At 46.7% G+C, this 14,572-nt stretch overlaps 1 protein-coding gene across 1 annotated transcript; it reads left to right on the top strand.

The window, feature by feature from the left end:
• The first annotated feature begins 5,522 nt into the window (after positions 1 to 5,522).
• On the top strand, positions 5,523 to 6,862 carry LOC127299085 (uncharacterized). Its single transcript, XM_051328981.2, has one exon. The coding sequence runs from the start codon at positions 5,628 to 5,630 to the stop codon at positions 6,603 to 6,605; it is 978 nt and encodes a 325-aa protein (XP_051184941.1). The 5' UTR covers positions 5,523 to 5,627; the 3' UTR covers positions 6,606 to 6,862.
• Positions 6,863 to 14,572: the final 7,710 nt, after the last annotated feature.

The following is a 14,572-nucleotide window of genomic DNA, read 5'->3' as shown; positions in this document are numbered from 1 at the left end:
TACATTGGACATACGTGGCAAGGCCGATCCCTGCGATCGGCCCTCAAAAATGAAAGCAAAGGATCTTATCTCCAACATGCCACGTAGCTACAGTGGAAATCCAAGAAGTTGCAAATCATCGTCAAAGCATTGCAACAAAGAAGGAGGCCGATTCCGGTAATCGGCCGAAACTATCCTCAACATTCTTTTGTCTGTGTTCAGCATTGGTCCAACAGACGCCTGAAGAGCCGATGCCATCAATTACTTGACAGAACCGGCTCGGGGGGCACATAGATGGATGAGATACGAGGATACAGAGCTGGGAACGGATGTCAAATTTCCAGCAGAGCAGCTCAAGTATGGGGGCCGATACGTAAACAATTCGGCCACAAAAAAATCGAAAATCGAAAATACAGAAATTTTTGAGCACAGCCGATGTGTAGACATCGACTTAAGGATTCAAAGCCGATGCACGACCATCGACTCAAGAAGTACAAACTATTACAGGACGAGGCTCTGCGAGGACCTCCAACTTCGTTTGCAAGCCTTCAAGTATAGCGGAGCTCGGGGGGCATATACAGAGAAGGTGCAAGGCGCACAGGACCGCGAGAATGCACCCAGGATCGACCAGCTGCATGTTTCGGCAGCACTGTCAGAAGCATCAGTTAAGCTGTTGGTGATTCATCTACAACATCGGCTTTCAGTGGAGGGAAGATAATCAATGGGGGCAAGTTTGGCTGGTACTGCATAGTGACTGCCTCAAATTACTTCCAAAGCCCTTTGTTCGATCTGCACATCCTCGCCACTAATCTCGCCTTGACTGAGGCTCGGGGGGCAGCTGGTCTAGTGGATGTTCTATTGTAGAAGCCGATTGGGTTATCATCGGCTGATCCTTCGCCGCAACTTTCTTCAGCAAATGATGAGCTCTTGAAGAGTCTCAGGTCTCAAAGTCATCGGCTGAGGAGTGGAGGGATGGATTACGTAGGACCGATGCGTTAACATCGGCTTATGAGGCGTTGGTTGAGGAGAATCGGCTAATTCAATTGAGGAAAAAATCGACAGAGTCTGATTAAGAGGAAATTCTTCATTAATAAAAGGGGTTTCTTACAATGGAGAGCCGATTATTCAAACAAAAGGGGAACAGATTACTATTGCTGGTCCTATGCTAGCGAATCCCGGCTCTAAGAGCTGTTACCGTCCTCGTCATCGCTGGGGTAGCCGCCCTCGTCGCTATTGTTGACGAATTCCTCGTCGCTGCTACTGTGACCTTCAGCGGAGGCCTCCTCCTCGTCATCATCATCATCCTCATCGGACCAGGCCCAGCCACGGATGCGCTTTGGCGGCGGTTCTTCGGAGGAGGTGTCTTCATCTGGTTCCTTCTCCGTACCGAGGGAGACATCTTCGTCTTCATCGTCCTCTTCTTCTTCGTCTACCTCTTTGGTGGAGGAAGTGAATTTACCCCAGAAGAGGGGGTCGTTGCTGTCGCTCTCCGCCTCTAGTTCTCCGTCGATCAAGAACCGAAGATCCTCTTCCCCATCAGTCAGGGGCATGTTACCATCCGACCAGACAAGATCTTCGGGGTGACCTTCGGGCACGAAGTCGAAATCAAATTCTTGCTCATCCCAATGTTCGGGAGCGCGCCGGTTGTATGCTTACGTCTGATTGACCTCCGACTCTCCCTCGCTTACGGAAGAAGATTGGGAAGAGGAGGAAGAAGGCATATTGGTCGGAGAAGGTTTTGGGAGCGCTAGTGTGAGGAGGATGAAGGAGGGAATTACAGGGAGTGGCCAAATAAAAAGGGGGGAACGACGATTTAATGCCCAAACAGTTCCCAAGGACGTGGTACCAGAGCCGTCAAGTCGTGCAGGGAAGTTGAGAAGGCAAGACGTCATCATAAAGAATATTGCGACGGTTCTGCTCTGCCACGACATGACCCTTCGAAGAAAAGCAGATGGTTTTGCAATTATCATTATCAAAACCAGGGGGGCATGTGTTACCACCCGATTTTGGCCAAGTCAGGAGGTGGGCCGTAAGTGAAGATGGACTTGAAGGACGTACAAATGAAGCATCTTTGAAGCGGCCTTGCGCTGAGAGTTTGGGCTAAGTTGCCCGTGTATCTGTAAACTATTAGATCGCATTGTAATTTAGATTAAAGAGATAGAGTCTGGCCCGTGCACGGTTAGGTGCACGCCTCAATTAGAAAGTCCCTTGGACTATAAATATGTATCTAGGGTTATCGGAAAAGGAGGACAATCACCGTTCAACCAAAACAAACCAATCTCGGCGCATCGCCACCCCTTTCCTACGAGGGTTCCTACCGGTAAGCATCATGCTGCCTAGATCGCATCTCGCGATCTAGGCAGCGTAAAGCTTAGTATTGTTCGTGCGTTGCTCGTACTGAAGCCTTTTTGATGGCGAGCAACGTAGTTATCATTAGATGTGTTAGGGTTAGCACTGTTCTTCACGTAATATGCTATCGTAGTGCAACCCTTGCATATCTAGCTGCCCTTACGTCTAAGGGCAGCATCTTGCTTGATCATGTTTAGTAGATCCGATCCGTTATGGTTGCTCCCTGCATCTGCATGGATTAGTTTAATATCTGCATAGTTAGGCCTTATGCTGGGGTCGGAGGATCCGGTGGTGCGTTAGATGCTGTTTACCATCCCTGCGAGGGATGTTCCGGGGATCAACGTTATGTTGGTTTTTAGGCCTCTCGTAGGGGTAGTTTGCACCGTCTCTCGTAGCTGCTAGGCCCGATCGCACATAGGACGTTCCGATTATGCGGTGAAAACCCTAAATTGTCGTGGATCGCTTCAGCTTTGTCCTGATCAAGCAGGATCCCCATGCCATTGCTAATCCATCAAGGACCATGGGGCGATCGGCTCTTTGAGCCGATCCACAGGGAAACCTGAGAGCCGATAAGGCTCGTATTTAATGTGCACGTGTCTACCATGCAGGAACAATCGAAGCACTAACACCTTCCTGACCAGGTCTAGGTCAGGTGGCACGCCCAGGCAACCGCCAGGACGCGCGCCAGAAGATTTGCGGGACGACGCGAGGTGCCAGGGATCCACTAAGCGGCCCTAGGAGCCTCCCGGCTCTTCGTGTTACTTAGCCAAAGCCCGTCGGGGGGTTTTGGAGGGTAACAACGCAGCAAAGGAAGATCAAAGAGGGCAAATTTAAGGGTGTAATATGGACTTATCTCTAAAATGTATAGCCTGCAACCGGGACGAATCCCTGCTGCACAAGTTTTGGAGATGCCCTCACTCAAGGAGGACATGGAGCTGGTCAGAGAGCAATCCAAGCTGAATCTCTGTGACCCTCCGGCGCTGGTCCATGGGCCTCGCGACCTCCAGGGTTGGATGCTCGATTGGCTAGGAAATCTGGATGACACTGAGATGGTTATCGGCACTATGACGATCTATCAGCTATGGCTGGCGAGGAATGACACTCGGGAGGAGGCAAAGATGGCTGGCCCACAGGATATTGCGAAGCGATTGATCTCTGCACCGGCTTCAAAACCTGCATCAGTGATGGAGCGCTAGCTCCCCCCCCACCACCGCACCACTGAGATGGTTATCGACACTATGACGATCTATCAGCTATGGCTGGCGAGGAATGATACTCGGGAGGAGGCGAAGATGGCTGGCCCACAGGATATTGCGAAGCGATTGATCTCTGCACCGGCTTCAAAACCTGCATCAGTGATGGAGCGCTGCCCCCTCCCCCCACCACCACCACAGGATGGTTGACATAAACTTAACGCAGACGGTGACGGTGCTTTCTCCGCAGATTCGGGTACTGGGGGATGCGGTGCGGTTCTGCAGAATCATCATGGCGACTTCCTAGCTGGGGCTTGCCATTTTTGACTTTACTGACTGATCCGGAGAGAGCCGAGCTCTAGTTCTGGCCAAGGAGAAGGGTTTAAGCGAGGTATGCTTGGAAACTGATAGTCTGGGTTGCTGTGGTGAAACTACAGAGCAGTGACAGGGACGGTTGTTTGCACGGGCCGCTAGTAGAAGAAATAGAATCATCGTTTTGAAGATCACTTGGTTAGACACGTGCGACAATCCAGCAATGAAGTGGCGCTTGGTTTAGCAAAAGAGGGCCACGGGAATAAAATCTGCAATGCCTGTTTTTTTTTATTTAAAAAAGCGTAGGGTGCTGAGCACCCTAATTGCATTACCATAGACATTGTGCAGGTACAATCATTGTTCCTGACAGAGATAATATGTTGATTGCTACGGATACAGGGCAAGAAGAGGATCTATGAGTAGGATTATTGCAAGAACATGTAAACTTGTTTAGGCTTTGGATTCTGAGATTCTGTTGTCAATCCTGATTCCTGATAATCAGTTGTGATTCTTGATTTCTGCTATGGGATCTAAAAATCAGAATCCATACGTTTGTTTACTTTGCTATTTGGGCAGCTTTACGAACCGTAATTAATGTAAAATGTATGTTATCTCTTCATTTGTGGGTGTTCTAATTATTGCTTTTGTCGGGGTTTCATCGAAATGACAAGTATGTATACATAACAACATATAAAATGTCATCATACATCACGACAACATGTGCAGCTCGCATGTAGTACTCCCTCCTTTTCCTTTTTGCCGCAGCTGCAACCATTTCAGAAGTAACTCCATCATCATCGTTCTCGCTATGACTTGTGCTCATCTAAAACATAATATAAAAGCAAATAAAATGTTATGATACATAGACAGAAATTAAACATAACAACATATAAAATGTCATCATACATAGCCACAAATTAAACGGAACAGCAAATAGAATGTCATGATACATTGCCACAAATTAAACGTAACAACAAATAAAATGGTTGCACGAGTAGATTGGTTGCACGAGTAGAACACAATAATTTTGTGAACGTTGATGCTTTTGTTATCTCTTGTTTACCGTGTAATTTACATCTTACGGTATGATGGGATAAAGCGATCCAGACTAACCTTACATAATCGGAGACTTGCTCCACGCTTAACAACCCAAACAAAGAATGCTTCAAGAAGATGCACGGGCCCAGCCAGTCAGCCAGAGATTAGACCGGGAGTCCAAATTGACACTGCTGTTCTGTTCGTCGCCGCCAGTCCGCCACGGGAATAAATTTGGGGGGAGAAAAATTCCCCAATTGCGGCGGCCGCAGCAGAACCAAAAACCATACCCATTCTATCGCCGAATTCGCGTTCGGTTCGTCGGATTCGGGCTCGGGCGTCCGGCCTCTCCGATCAAGGTCAGTGCCTCCTCCCGTATCCTCCCCCCAATCCCCTCCGTCTTCCCCAAAATTTTTCATGGACGAAATCGGCGGTGGTTCGATCGTATTTCGCCCCGCGAGTTTATCGAGTTCGTACAATTCGACGCGGGTTTGCTCCGAATTGCCGAGAATGGGTTTGCTCGAAACTTTGTTTTGGGGTAGAAACCTGTTGCTGTTCCAAACATTATTTTAGATCACGGAGCAACCCGTAGCAAAATCTTCGTTCTAACTCTACTTCTTGATCTGATTATTACGCAGGTTCCCGCTTCCAGGATACTTCTTGCCGCCAGCCCTCCGCGGATTGCCGGAGCTCCACGCGGGTGTTCGGCGGCGAGCAGCTAGGGTTTGCTCTCTTCTTCTGGGAGCTGCCACATTTGGCATGGTTCCTTCCAAGATGCAGCCCTCCAGGAAAGTTGCTCGGGTCGACACGGCCGAGATCAAGTCTCGGCTAGTCAGGAAGATCGGCCACCAGCGCGCCGACCTCTACTTCCACAGCCTCAAGAAGTTCCTGGGGTTTCAGCTTGGCAAGAGCGAGTTTGACAAGATCTGTGTGACTGCACTGGGGAAGGAGAACATTAAGCTTCACAACTTCCTCGTCCGGTCGATCCTCGGCAATGCTTATATGTCGCTGGGGCCGCCGCCCAGCAGGCAGACACCCACGGGGAATTCACAGACCAGCACCGTGACGAACGGGCCATTGGCAAGTGGCGTGCCACTGGTGAGGAGAGTTAGGCCGGTGGGTAGCCGGGACAGGAGGTTCGGAGATAAGCCGAGTCCGCTCGGAAAGTCCCCTCTTGGTCATCCAGGGGGCGGGGAGTTTGTGTCTGTGGAGGAAGGCGAGGAGGTTGACCAAGCCAGGGGAAGCCCGGTGTGTGTGCAGAGTCAGAGCCCGATCAGGGCTCCGCTGGGAATCCCCCCCAAGGCTCAGAATTCTCAGCCTCCGACCTCTTATGCTTCAGAGGTTTGCTACAGCAATGGTGAACTGCCAGATACACAGTACTTGTCGAAGCTACTTGAGAATAAGCTCAAGGCCGAAGGCCTTAGCATATCCCTAGACTGTGCTGATTTGCTGAACTCTGGGCTGAATGTGTACATAAGTCAGATGCTCAAGTCTTGTTTGGGTGTTGCCAAAGCAAGAGGAAACACAACTAGGACACGTGAAGCTAATGGGAGCGCTGCTGCTGCTTCTGCTGCTGCAAATGGTGGGAGGAATAATGGCTTTGCTTCAGATTTAGGCTGCTCCTACCAAGCTTCACTGCTAGATCTTTGCACAGCCGTACAGTCTAATCCTCAGTTACTGGGGTGCGACTATGCCAGGCAATATGAGAAGATCACTTCTCACCTTCTTGACAACTAAATGACGGCAGCTATTTTTTCTCATAGAACTTCATCAATTGTTATGGTTGGCAGAGTGAGCAATCCTTTGCCATAGGTTGGTGCTATAGAAATCTACAGCTAATTAGCTTGAGGTGAAGTAGATTTTGACTGCCATAGAGCTGAAGGGGGTACCCCCAGTGTTTTTGGTTAGGATGATACATCTTGGGATTTCAGTACATCATAGTGCGCTTTCATTACTTGTGATTATTCACATAATAAAAAGTTTCTGCCAATGCACCTTCGCTTTGTTTCTGTTGCTTACCTACCTGCACAGATAATCATGTTCCTCGTTTGGATGTGTAACTGTTTTCTTTGATAATTGGGATCTATTATCTTTGCTCTGCTCAAGAACTATCATTTACCCCTTTCTTATATGAGCCCATAATCTTTTTTCTTTTACCATGCACCGCGAATAACATTCTTGCTACCTGCCAAGTTGAATTGTTTATCATTCCGCTTCGGAGTTCCCACAGGTATATTCATTTATGTTGGGGATCAAGTTAATTTGAAACTATATGCCATCCTCACATATTAACAGCTGAGTTAGTTATTAACTTCAGATGTGCTTATCCATGGTGTAGAGAGAAAGTCATCAACTCATGTGTACAAAGAAAATTTGGAATTGCTCTCTGCTTAAGCATTGGAGATTAACTGAAGTATGCAAATTTATATTGCAGCTAGAGAAATATATGGTGGCATGCGCAGAATGGTGCCTCTTACTACATTATCCATGTATTATAGACTTATAACTCTTTGCTGCGAATCATTATAGGTTATTATTAACTATGGTTGCTCTTTTAATGTCTCTGTTCCCTTTTTCTGCTGACAATGAGTTCACATTGGTTCCCATTCGCTAATCTGAGATGTGTGTATGTGTGTGTCATGGTCACCTAGGATTTGGTTCGAATGTTAAGTGGAGTCTGGAGTGTGCAAACAACCAGCAAACACTGGATCGTGTGTTTGTGGTGCAGATTTCAACCCGGTGAAGGCCTGGTCAGCAGGCTCGTGGTGCTCAAGTTCAACGGAGGTCTGCATTGTAAAATTTTCTTGAAGAGTTATGAGGGTGAAAAGTTGGGTGTTGACTTTGCCAAGTGCTATTTTTTCTGAGTGCTAGGGTGCTTGAGGTAATAACATTTGATGTCTGGAACATCTACTCGCGCATTACCAAGCAGGTTAAGTTTCATGCCTCTGAATCTATCTGTGCTTTGCGTTGTATAGCAAACTGCAACACAATCTGATCATAGTGCTTCTGCAAATTAATCTTTAATTAATAATTCTTCCACCAAAATATCCATTTTAATTTTATTGATCCTGACAGTTAATGAATATTATGCATATAAAGTTTTGCAAATATCAATAAGGTTTCTCTAAACCAGCATAAAAACTCCACTTTTTAACCTCAGCTATTAATTGCAGAAGTTCAGTTATCAACCTTGAACTCTGACGGGTTCTTTTAAACCTTGAACTCTTAAATCAATTTATTTTACCCCTTGGCCCTATCTCAAGTGGTTTTCTGCTGACAGACAACATGTTGCATCACTTTACACATCAGCACTTTTTCATGTCAGCAACTTCATAAAAAAAAATAGAAAATCAAGAAAGCAGATAAAATAACAATAATAATACAGAGTAATAATAATATTATGAGGAATTTTTATTTTGTAGGAAATTGAGGAAAATGTATTTTAAGATTGCTCTTTGATCCTTTTTCTAGTTTAACAACCATTCGGGAGAAAACTATAACTGGCCACTAAAAGGAGTTTAGGTACATGTGATGTGTGGACTGTCGACTAAGGAATTCGTTTTTTGCATATTGCCCTTTGACTATTTCTAAATGTAAAGTTCCAGATTATTAAAAAATCTGCTTTATTTAGTTTATTCTGATTTTCTGGTTGCTTTTTACTGGTTAATACTAGGAGTTGTAGCGATCGAAGCCTGGCCAGCTGGTTATTTGGCTCTGTCTCTGTTCCTTGAGAGATTTAAGTTACATTTTTTTGGTGTGTCAGTTTACTGTCTTGCACTGCATAAGGAACCAAAGCAACAGTATGGATGGATATGTGATTCCTACAGCTTTGTGCAGGTGATGATCGTTCAAGATGCATGCAACCTTGTCCGGCCAGTTGAAGCTTCAGTATTGCAACAGCGAGACGGGGAAGTGAATGTCTGCTCAGCACCTGCAACTGAAATAGTCGGCAATGAACACAAAATGTATTCGATGGGTTTTCGGCAAACTTATTTGCTTAGTGGATAGACTGAACTTGGCTAGAGTGCACCGATGGATGGAGCACACCAACCTTAACATAGTTCAATCAGCTTGAATTAGTTTGATGTTTGCACCCGGAATCCTATGCTTGTAGTACTGAAGGGGAATCGAGGTATCCATTTTAAGTAAGTTGAGCATTTTGTCTTTTTTTTTTCTTCTTTCCTGTAGTTTTTGCATGATTTTTGTTAGTGCTGATGCTAACATGATGCACATCTAAGTATTTTTTTGGAGTGCATGGAACTACACCAAGAATGGAATTTTCAGCGTCAATTCGGACTACCATCTGAAAACACAGCTTATGCAGAACCAGTCCGGCTGGGCTCGTCCTTAACGTTTGATGAACACAGGGGCTGGTTGGCTCTTTGGGCTGCGGATGTCCTGGGTAAGGCTAAGATACATGTGCGGCGTCTGGTCTTGCGGTGGGTGAGGAGCTGCAACAAAGGAAGATCAAAGAGGGCAAATTTAAGGGTGTAATATGGACTTATCTCTCAAATGTAAAATTTATAGTCTGCAACCGGGACAAATCCCTGCTGCACAAGTTTTGGAGATGCCCTCACTCGAGGAGGACATGGGAGCTGATCAGAGAGCAATCCAAGCTGAATCTCTGTGACCCTCCGGTGCTGGTCCATGGGCCTCGAACGCGACCTCCAGGGTTGGGTGCTCGATTGGCTAGGAAATCTGGATGACAAGGAGATGGTTATCGGCACTATGATGATCTATCAGCTATGGCTGGCGAGGAATGACGCTCGGGCGGAGGCGAAGATGGCTGGCCCACAGGATATTGCGAAGCCATCGATCTACCTAGTAGAGGAATGGTTGCAGCTGAAGTCTGCACCGGTTTCAAAACCTGCATCAGTGATGGAGCGCTGGCTCCCCCCCTGAGGATGGCTGACATAAACTGTGAGAACCGAAACTTAACTTTTCGACTCTCCTGTGTTACTCGTCAATCCCAAGATCAATGTTGACGACACAGCGAAATGTATATCATTATAGACGTACAAAAGATTAATTACAAAGTTTGAATATCCACATAGTGTGACATTCATTACAATCAGAAAGCACAACGGATAAATAAAACGCGAAGTGACTCCATCTCAGCCACAGGCAGTTGATGTAGTCCACGAGGCCTCACTCTTCAATGTCGTCGTAGTTGTTGTAGTCTTCCTTGTCTTTGCAGTACTCTGAATATCAACAAAAGTATTGCCATGAGTACATAGAGTACTCAACACACCCCCTCGATGCAAGACCTAATATATCTACATCAGGCTTCAAAGGAAGGCTGTAGGTTCTTTTGCATAAAAGCCAATTTTATTTGCAATACATTTGATAAAAGCATTTTAGACGAAAACATGTTTTATAATGAGTGCAATATTTCTCATCAATGTGATTCTCCTTGACAATTCACGTATCTCATAGGATTCAGATTCCAGGGGAAATGAGGAAAGGAGAGAGAGAGGCAAAGAGGGAAATAGCAAAACAGGTTCCTGTATGTCAAGAAAGATTCATGTGTCGTCCATGACCGTGGACACGGCTATTCGAATAGTTTTAACTCTGCAGAGATTGTACACTTTGCCCACACGACACAACCCCGTCTTGTTGCCCACCAGCCGTCGCTGATTTAATACACACCAATTGGTGTACCGGCAGAGGGATTGTGACAAGGTCTTTTAGCTAGATCCTCCAAAGATGTGACATGCCCACCGGGTCTGGCGCACGATACTGAGAGTACGTCCCCAAACCGGTCCCCCCATCTGTGCCGAAGGTTCTCCCGTAGGCAGCCACCTCATCTGCGGTACGGCGACATCAACACCTAAGGCTGACTAGCTTACTTAACCAGGCCAGTGCCCATATAGCATGTGGTTGTACGGTTGTCACAATCTTCAAATCCAAGACTTATTAGGACCCTTAAGCGGCACGAACGACGGATTGCCCCCTCCAACTTGTGAAGGGAAGCCAATCGCCCCTTCAACATTTGATTTAGCTGTCGCCCGCGCCATGTTTAGATGGTAAGTTTCACCCAGAGTAGAAGAGAGAGTAGAGGAAGCAACGACGGCTAAGCAGCCTAGCTCAACGAGCTCAACAACTTTCAAAAGGGTATGCTTGACCCGAAGGTCGATCAATTCCTCCAAAGAGGCAATAGGAAGTATCCTAATGATTATTTAGCGTGCTAAGCATCTCTACTCTATCAGGATTATTATATAATCTCTACTCAGGGTATCAAGTAAAAGGCGACAAGCGAATCAAGGTTGGTGTGTCAATCGACACGCTAGCTACTGGAATAAAATAACATATATATTTGTAAAACATAAAATAGCATGCAATTTAATAACATATATATTTGTAAAACATAAAATAGCATGCAATTTGTAAAACTGGGATAAACATGATGAGAGGGCATGCCTTCGTTGATGAGTCCTTCGTCTTTCTCAATAAATCCATGTTCGCTGATCTCAGACATGGCCTAGGCACTAAATACGTCGGGTCTTCACCTCGAGAAAGAGTACAGCTCCCGCAAGAAGCGTGGGATAGGGCTGCGAAAGCCATGGATGGTTCAGAACCTATGACCACCACTGCTACTGTACAAGAACTTCAAGCATATCAATATAGACTTGCTCGGGTGAGCAGAGAGTTGGAAAAACAGACAGCATCCCTGAATAGGAGAAAAGAAGCAGCTTCTGCATCAAGCAGACGCCGAGCAGAGTTAAGTCGCCTTTCAGGAACTTCGGGAGATAGTCACAGAGAAGCTCGTAGGAGAGCAATGTCTCGGTTGCAAAACATACCCGAAGCAGAAAGAGGAAACATAATCCAAAACCTCGACATGTCCTTTATGTCGATTGATGAAAGGGGAAATATCATCCCAAAAACACCAGAAGCAGGTTACATGGCAACACAAGCTTACATCCTGGCGTCTAGACCACCTCCTGGGGACCCGAGAGAACCATTGTTCAATATGGCGATGGCTGGAGTAGGAGTAATGGGAACAGCGTTTGCAACAACGCCTCCCGAAGAAAATCCTAGGCAAAATAGTCCACGACCCAACACAGCAGTTAAAGACCCCCCAAGAACAAGTGGAGCAAGAGACACAGCAGTCCAAGTAAGGGTGGACAGAGCGCGACAAGAAAGAAGGGAGCCTCAGCACTCACCAGAAGTTGCCGACGAAGATATGTGTGGGCTCCCGTGTTTCACGAGAAGAGTTCGAAAGACTCGAGTCCCAAAAGGGTTCAAGCTACCCGAAAATTTCAAGAAATTCGACGGCCTGCAAGATCCCGAGGATTGGCTCGTGGATTATCTCGAGATGGTAAAGCTGGTAGGAGGAACCAGAGCAACAGCTATGCAAAGTATCCAAGTTCACTTGAGCGGTGCCGCGAGATCTTGGATAAAGAAACTCCCCCCAAATTCCATCGACAGCTGGGATAACTTTGAGGACATCTTCGTGAAAAACTTCCGATCCACCTGCAAGAAGCCTGCGTCATTGGAAGAGTTGAGGGCTTATCGACAAAAACACGACGAGTCGATGAGGAAATATATACAGCGGTGGAATATCATAAAGAACTCGGCAGAAGATATATCTGACGAGAGGGCAATAGATGCGTTCGTAGCAGGAATTCGCCGAGGAGATTTTGTCGAGGACTTAGGGAGACCTAACCCTAAGACCATATCAGCACTCATGGAGATAGCCAATAAATGGGCAGATGGAGAAGACGCAATATACAACAAGCGACACAGGTCGCCAGAGGAGGATCGTGGTCGAAATTATCAAAATAGAAGGCGATTTTCTCGCCAGTTCTACAACAACGATGCTCCCGGCCATATATCGGCTGGTTTTCGAGGAAATCCTGGAGGAAACAGTCGAGACGACTACCAAAGGAGTAACGAGCAGCAAGGCGACAATAGAGGTGATTCTCGCGGCAACAGACAAAACAATGGACCAAGGTTCCAAAGACCTTATGTGTCCCCCGAAGAGATGATGAACGGTCCGTGCCAGATGCATTTTTATCTTGACAACAATGGAAAGAGGCAGTCAGGGAATCTCCAGAAAGATTGCCGAAACTTTCAGGCAATGTTGCGAGCCGCAGGAATCGCAAATGCCCAAGCCACGAATAGAAACCCCCAGGGGCCAAGGAGCGAGATCCACCTTCCACCTCCCCCCGCAATTACGGATGAAAATCGGCACCAGCTTAGAATAGCGGCAGCACCACATCCACCTCCATACGTTGACCCCAACTCTAACGGTGCGGTCTCGATGATTCAGAAAGCTAGGCCATCAAACAGGGCGCAGAAGGTAATCTCGCGACAAGTGTTCATGGCAGAGAAGATGCCTCCACCAACAGTCGAGTACTTAAATTGGTCGGGGCAAGACATCGGCTTCACAATCGCAGACCATCCGCAGCAAGTTCCTCGACCAGGACAATCAGCACTCATCTTACCCGCAGTAATCGCTGGTTTTGACGTGTCGAGAGTTTTCATAGATGGCGGCAGCAGCTTAAACCTCATGTATGCAGATACATTGAGGAAGATGAACATATCCCTGGCAAACTTGAAACCAACTGACACACGTTTCCACGGGATCACACCAGAGAAGCCAAGTTACCCATTGGGCAAAATCAACCTCGACGTTCAGTTTGGAACCCGAGAAAACTACAGGATAGAGAATTTGGAATTCGAAGTTGTGGACTTCCCATCGCAATATCATGCTTTGTTGGGACGACCAGCGTATGCCAGGTTCATGGCAGTGCCGCATTATACATATCTGTTGTGGAGGTTGCCTGGACCCAAGGGACCTATCACAATCAAAGGAAGTTTCGCGTTATCTGATAAATGCGACAAGGATTTTCATCGACTATCAGAAACTTTCGGGATGCAAGCAGAATATGCGGCGCCAAGGTTCACTGATTATGATGTGCTGCCAGAGGTAGGGAGATCTTCCAAGGAGCCAACTTTCAACACAACCAAGGATTCAAAAGAGGTACAGATCCACCCGACAAATCCAAAGAAAACGACATCCATTGCCGCAAACATGGATGTCGCATAGGAAAGCGCGCTCGTCGAGTTCCTCCGTGAGCACTGGAAAATCTTCGCATGGTGTCCAGCTGACATGCCAGGAGTACCCAGGGAACTTGCCGAGCACCACCTTAATTTGGATCCTCTTGCAAGACCAGTAAAGCAACCTTTGCGGCGTTTTTCGGAGCCTAGCCGCAAAGCCATGTTATCAGAAATAGATCGACTCAAAGATGCTGGTTTCATCAGAGAAATATCTGCCGAAGCCACATGGGTAGCTAACCCAGTGATGGTGCCGAAAAAACACACAATAGTCCTTCGCATGTGCGTCGACTTCACGTGTCTCAATAAACATTGTCCCAAGGATCACTTTCCCCTCCCAAGGATCGATCAAATCATCGACTCCACGGCAGGATGCGAACGTCTTTCCTTTTTGGACGCATACTCTGGTTATAACCAGATCAGGTTAAAAGAAGAAGATGAAGCCAAGACAGCGTTCATCACACCTTACGGCGTGTTTTGCTACAAAACAATGCCCTTTGGTTTGAAAAACGCGGGAGCAACGTATCAGCGGATGATGCAGAAGTGCCTAGCAACACAGATTGGTAAAAATGTATAAGTCTACATCGATGATGTCGTAATAACATCAAAGAAGGGGTCAACTCTGATCGAAGATTTGAAGGAAA

This window comes from Lolium perenne, chromosome 5 (genome assembly GCF_019359855.2).
Source record: "Lolium perenne isolate Kyuss_39 chromosome 5, Kyuss_2.0, whole genome shotgun sequence".
Lineage (NCBI taxonomy): Eukaryota > Viridiplantae > Streptophyta > Magnoliopsida > Poales > Poaceae > Lolium > Lolium perenne.
The sequence above is the reverse complement of the archived record's forward strand: the minus strand, read 5'-3'. Positions and strand labels throughout refer to the sequence as shown.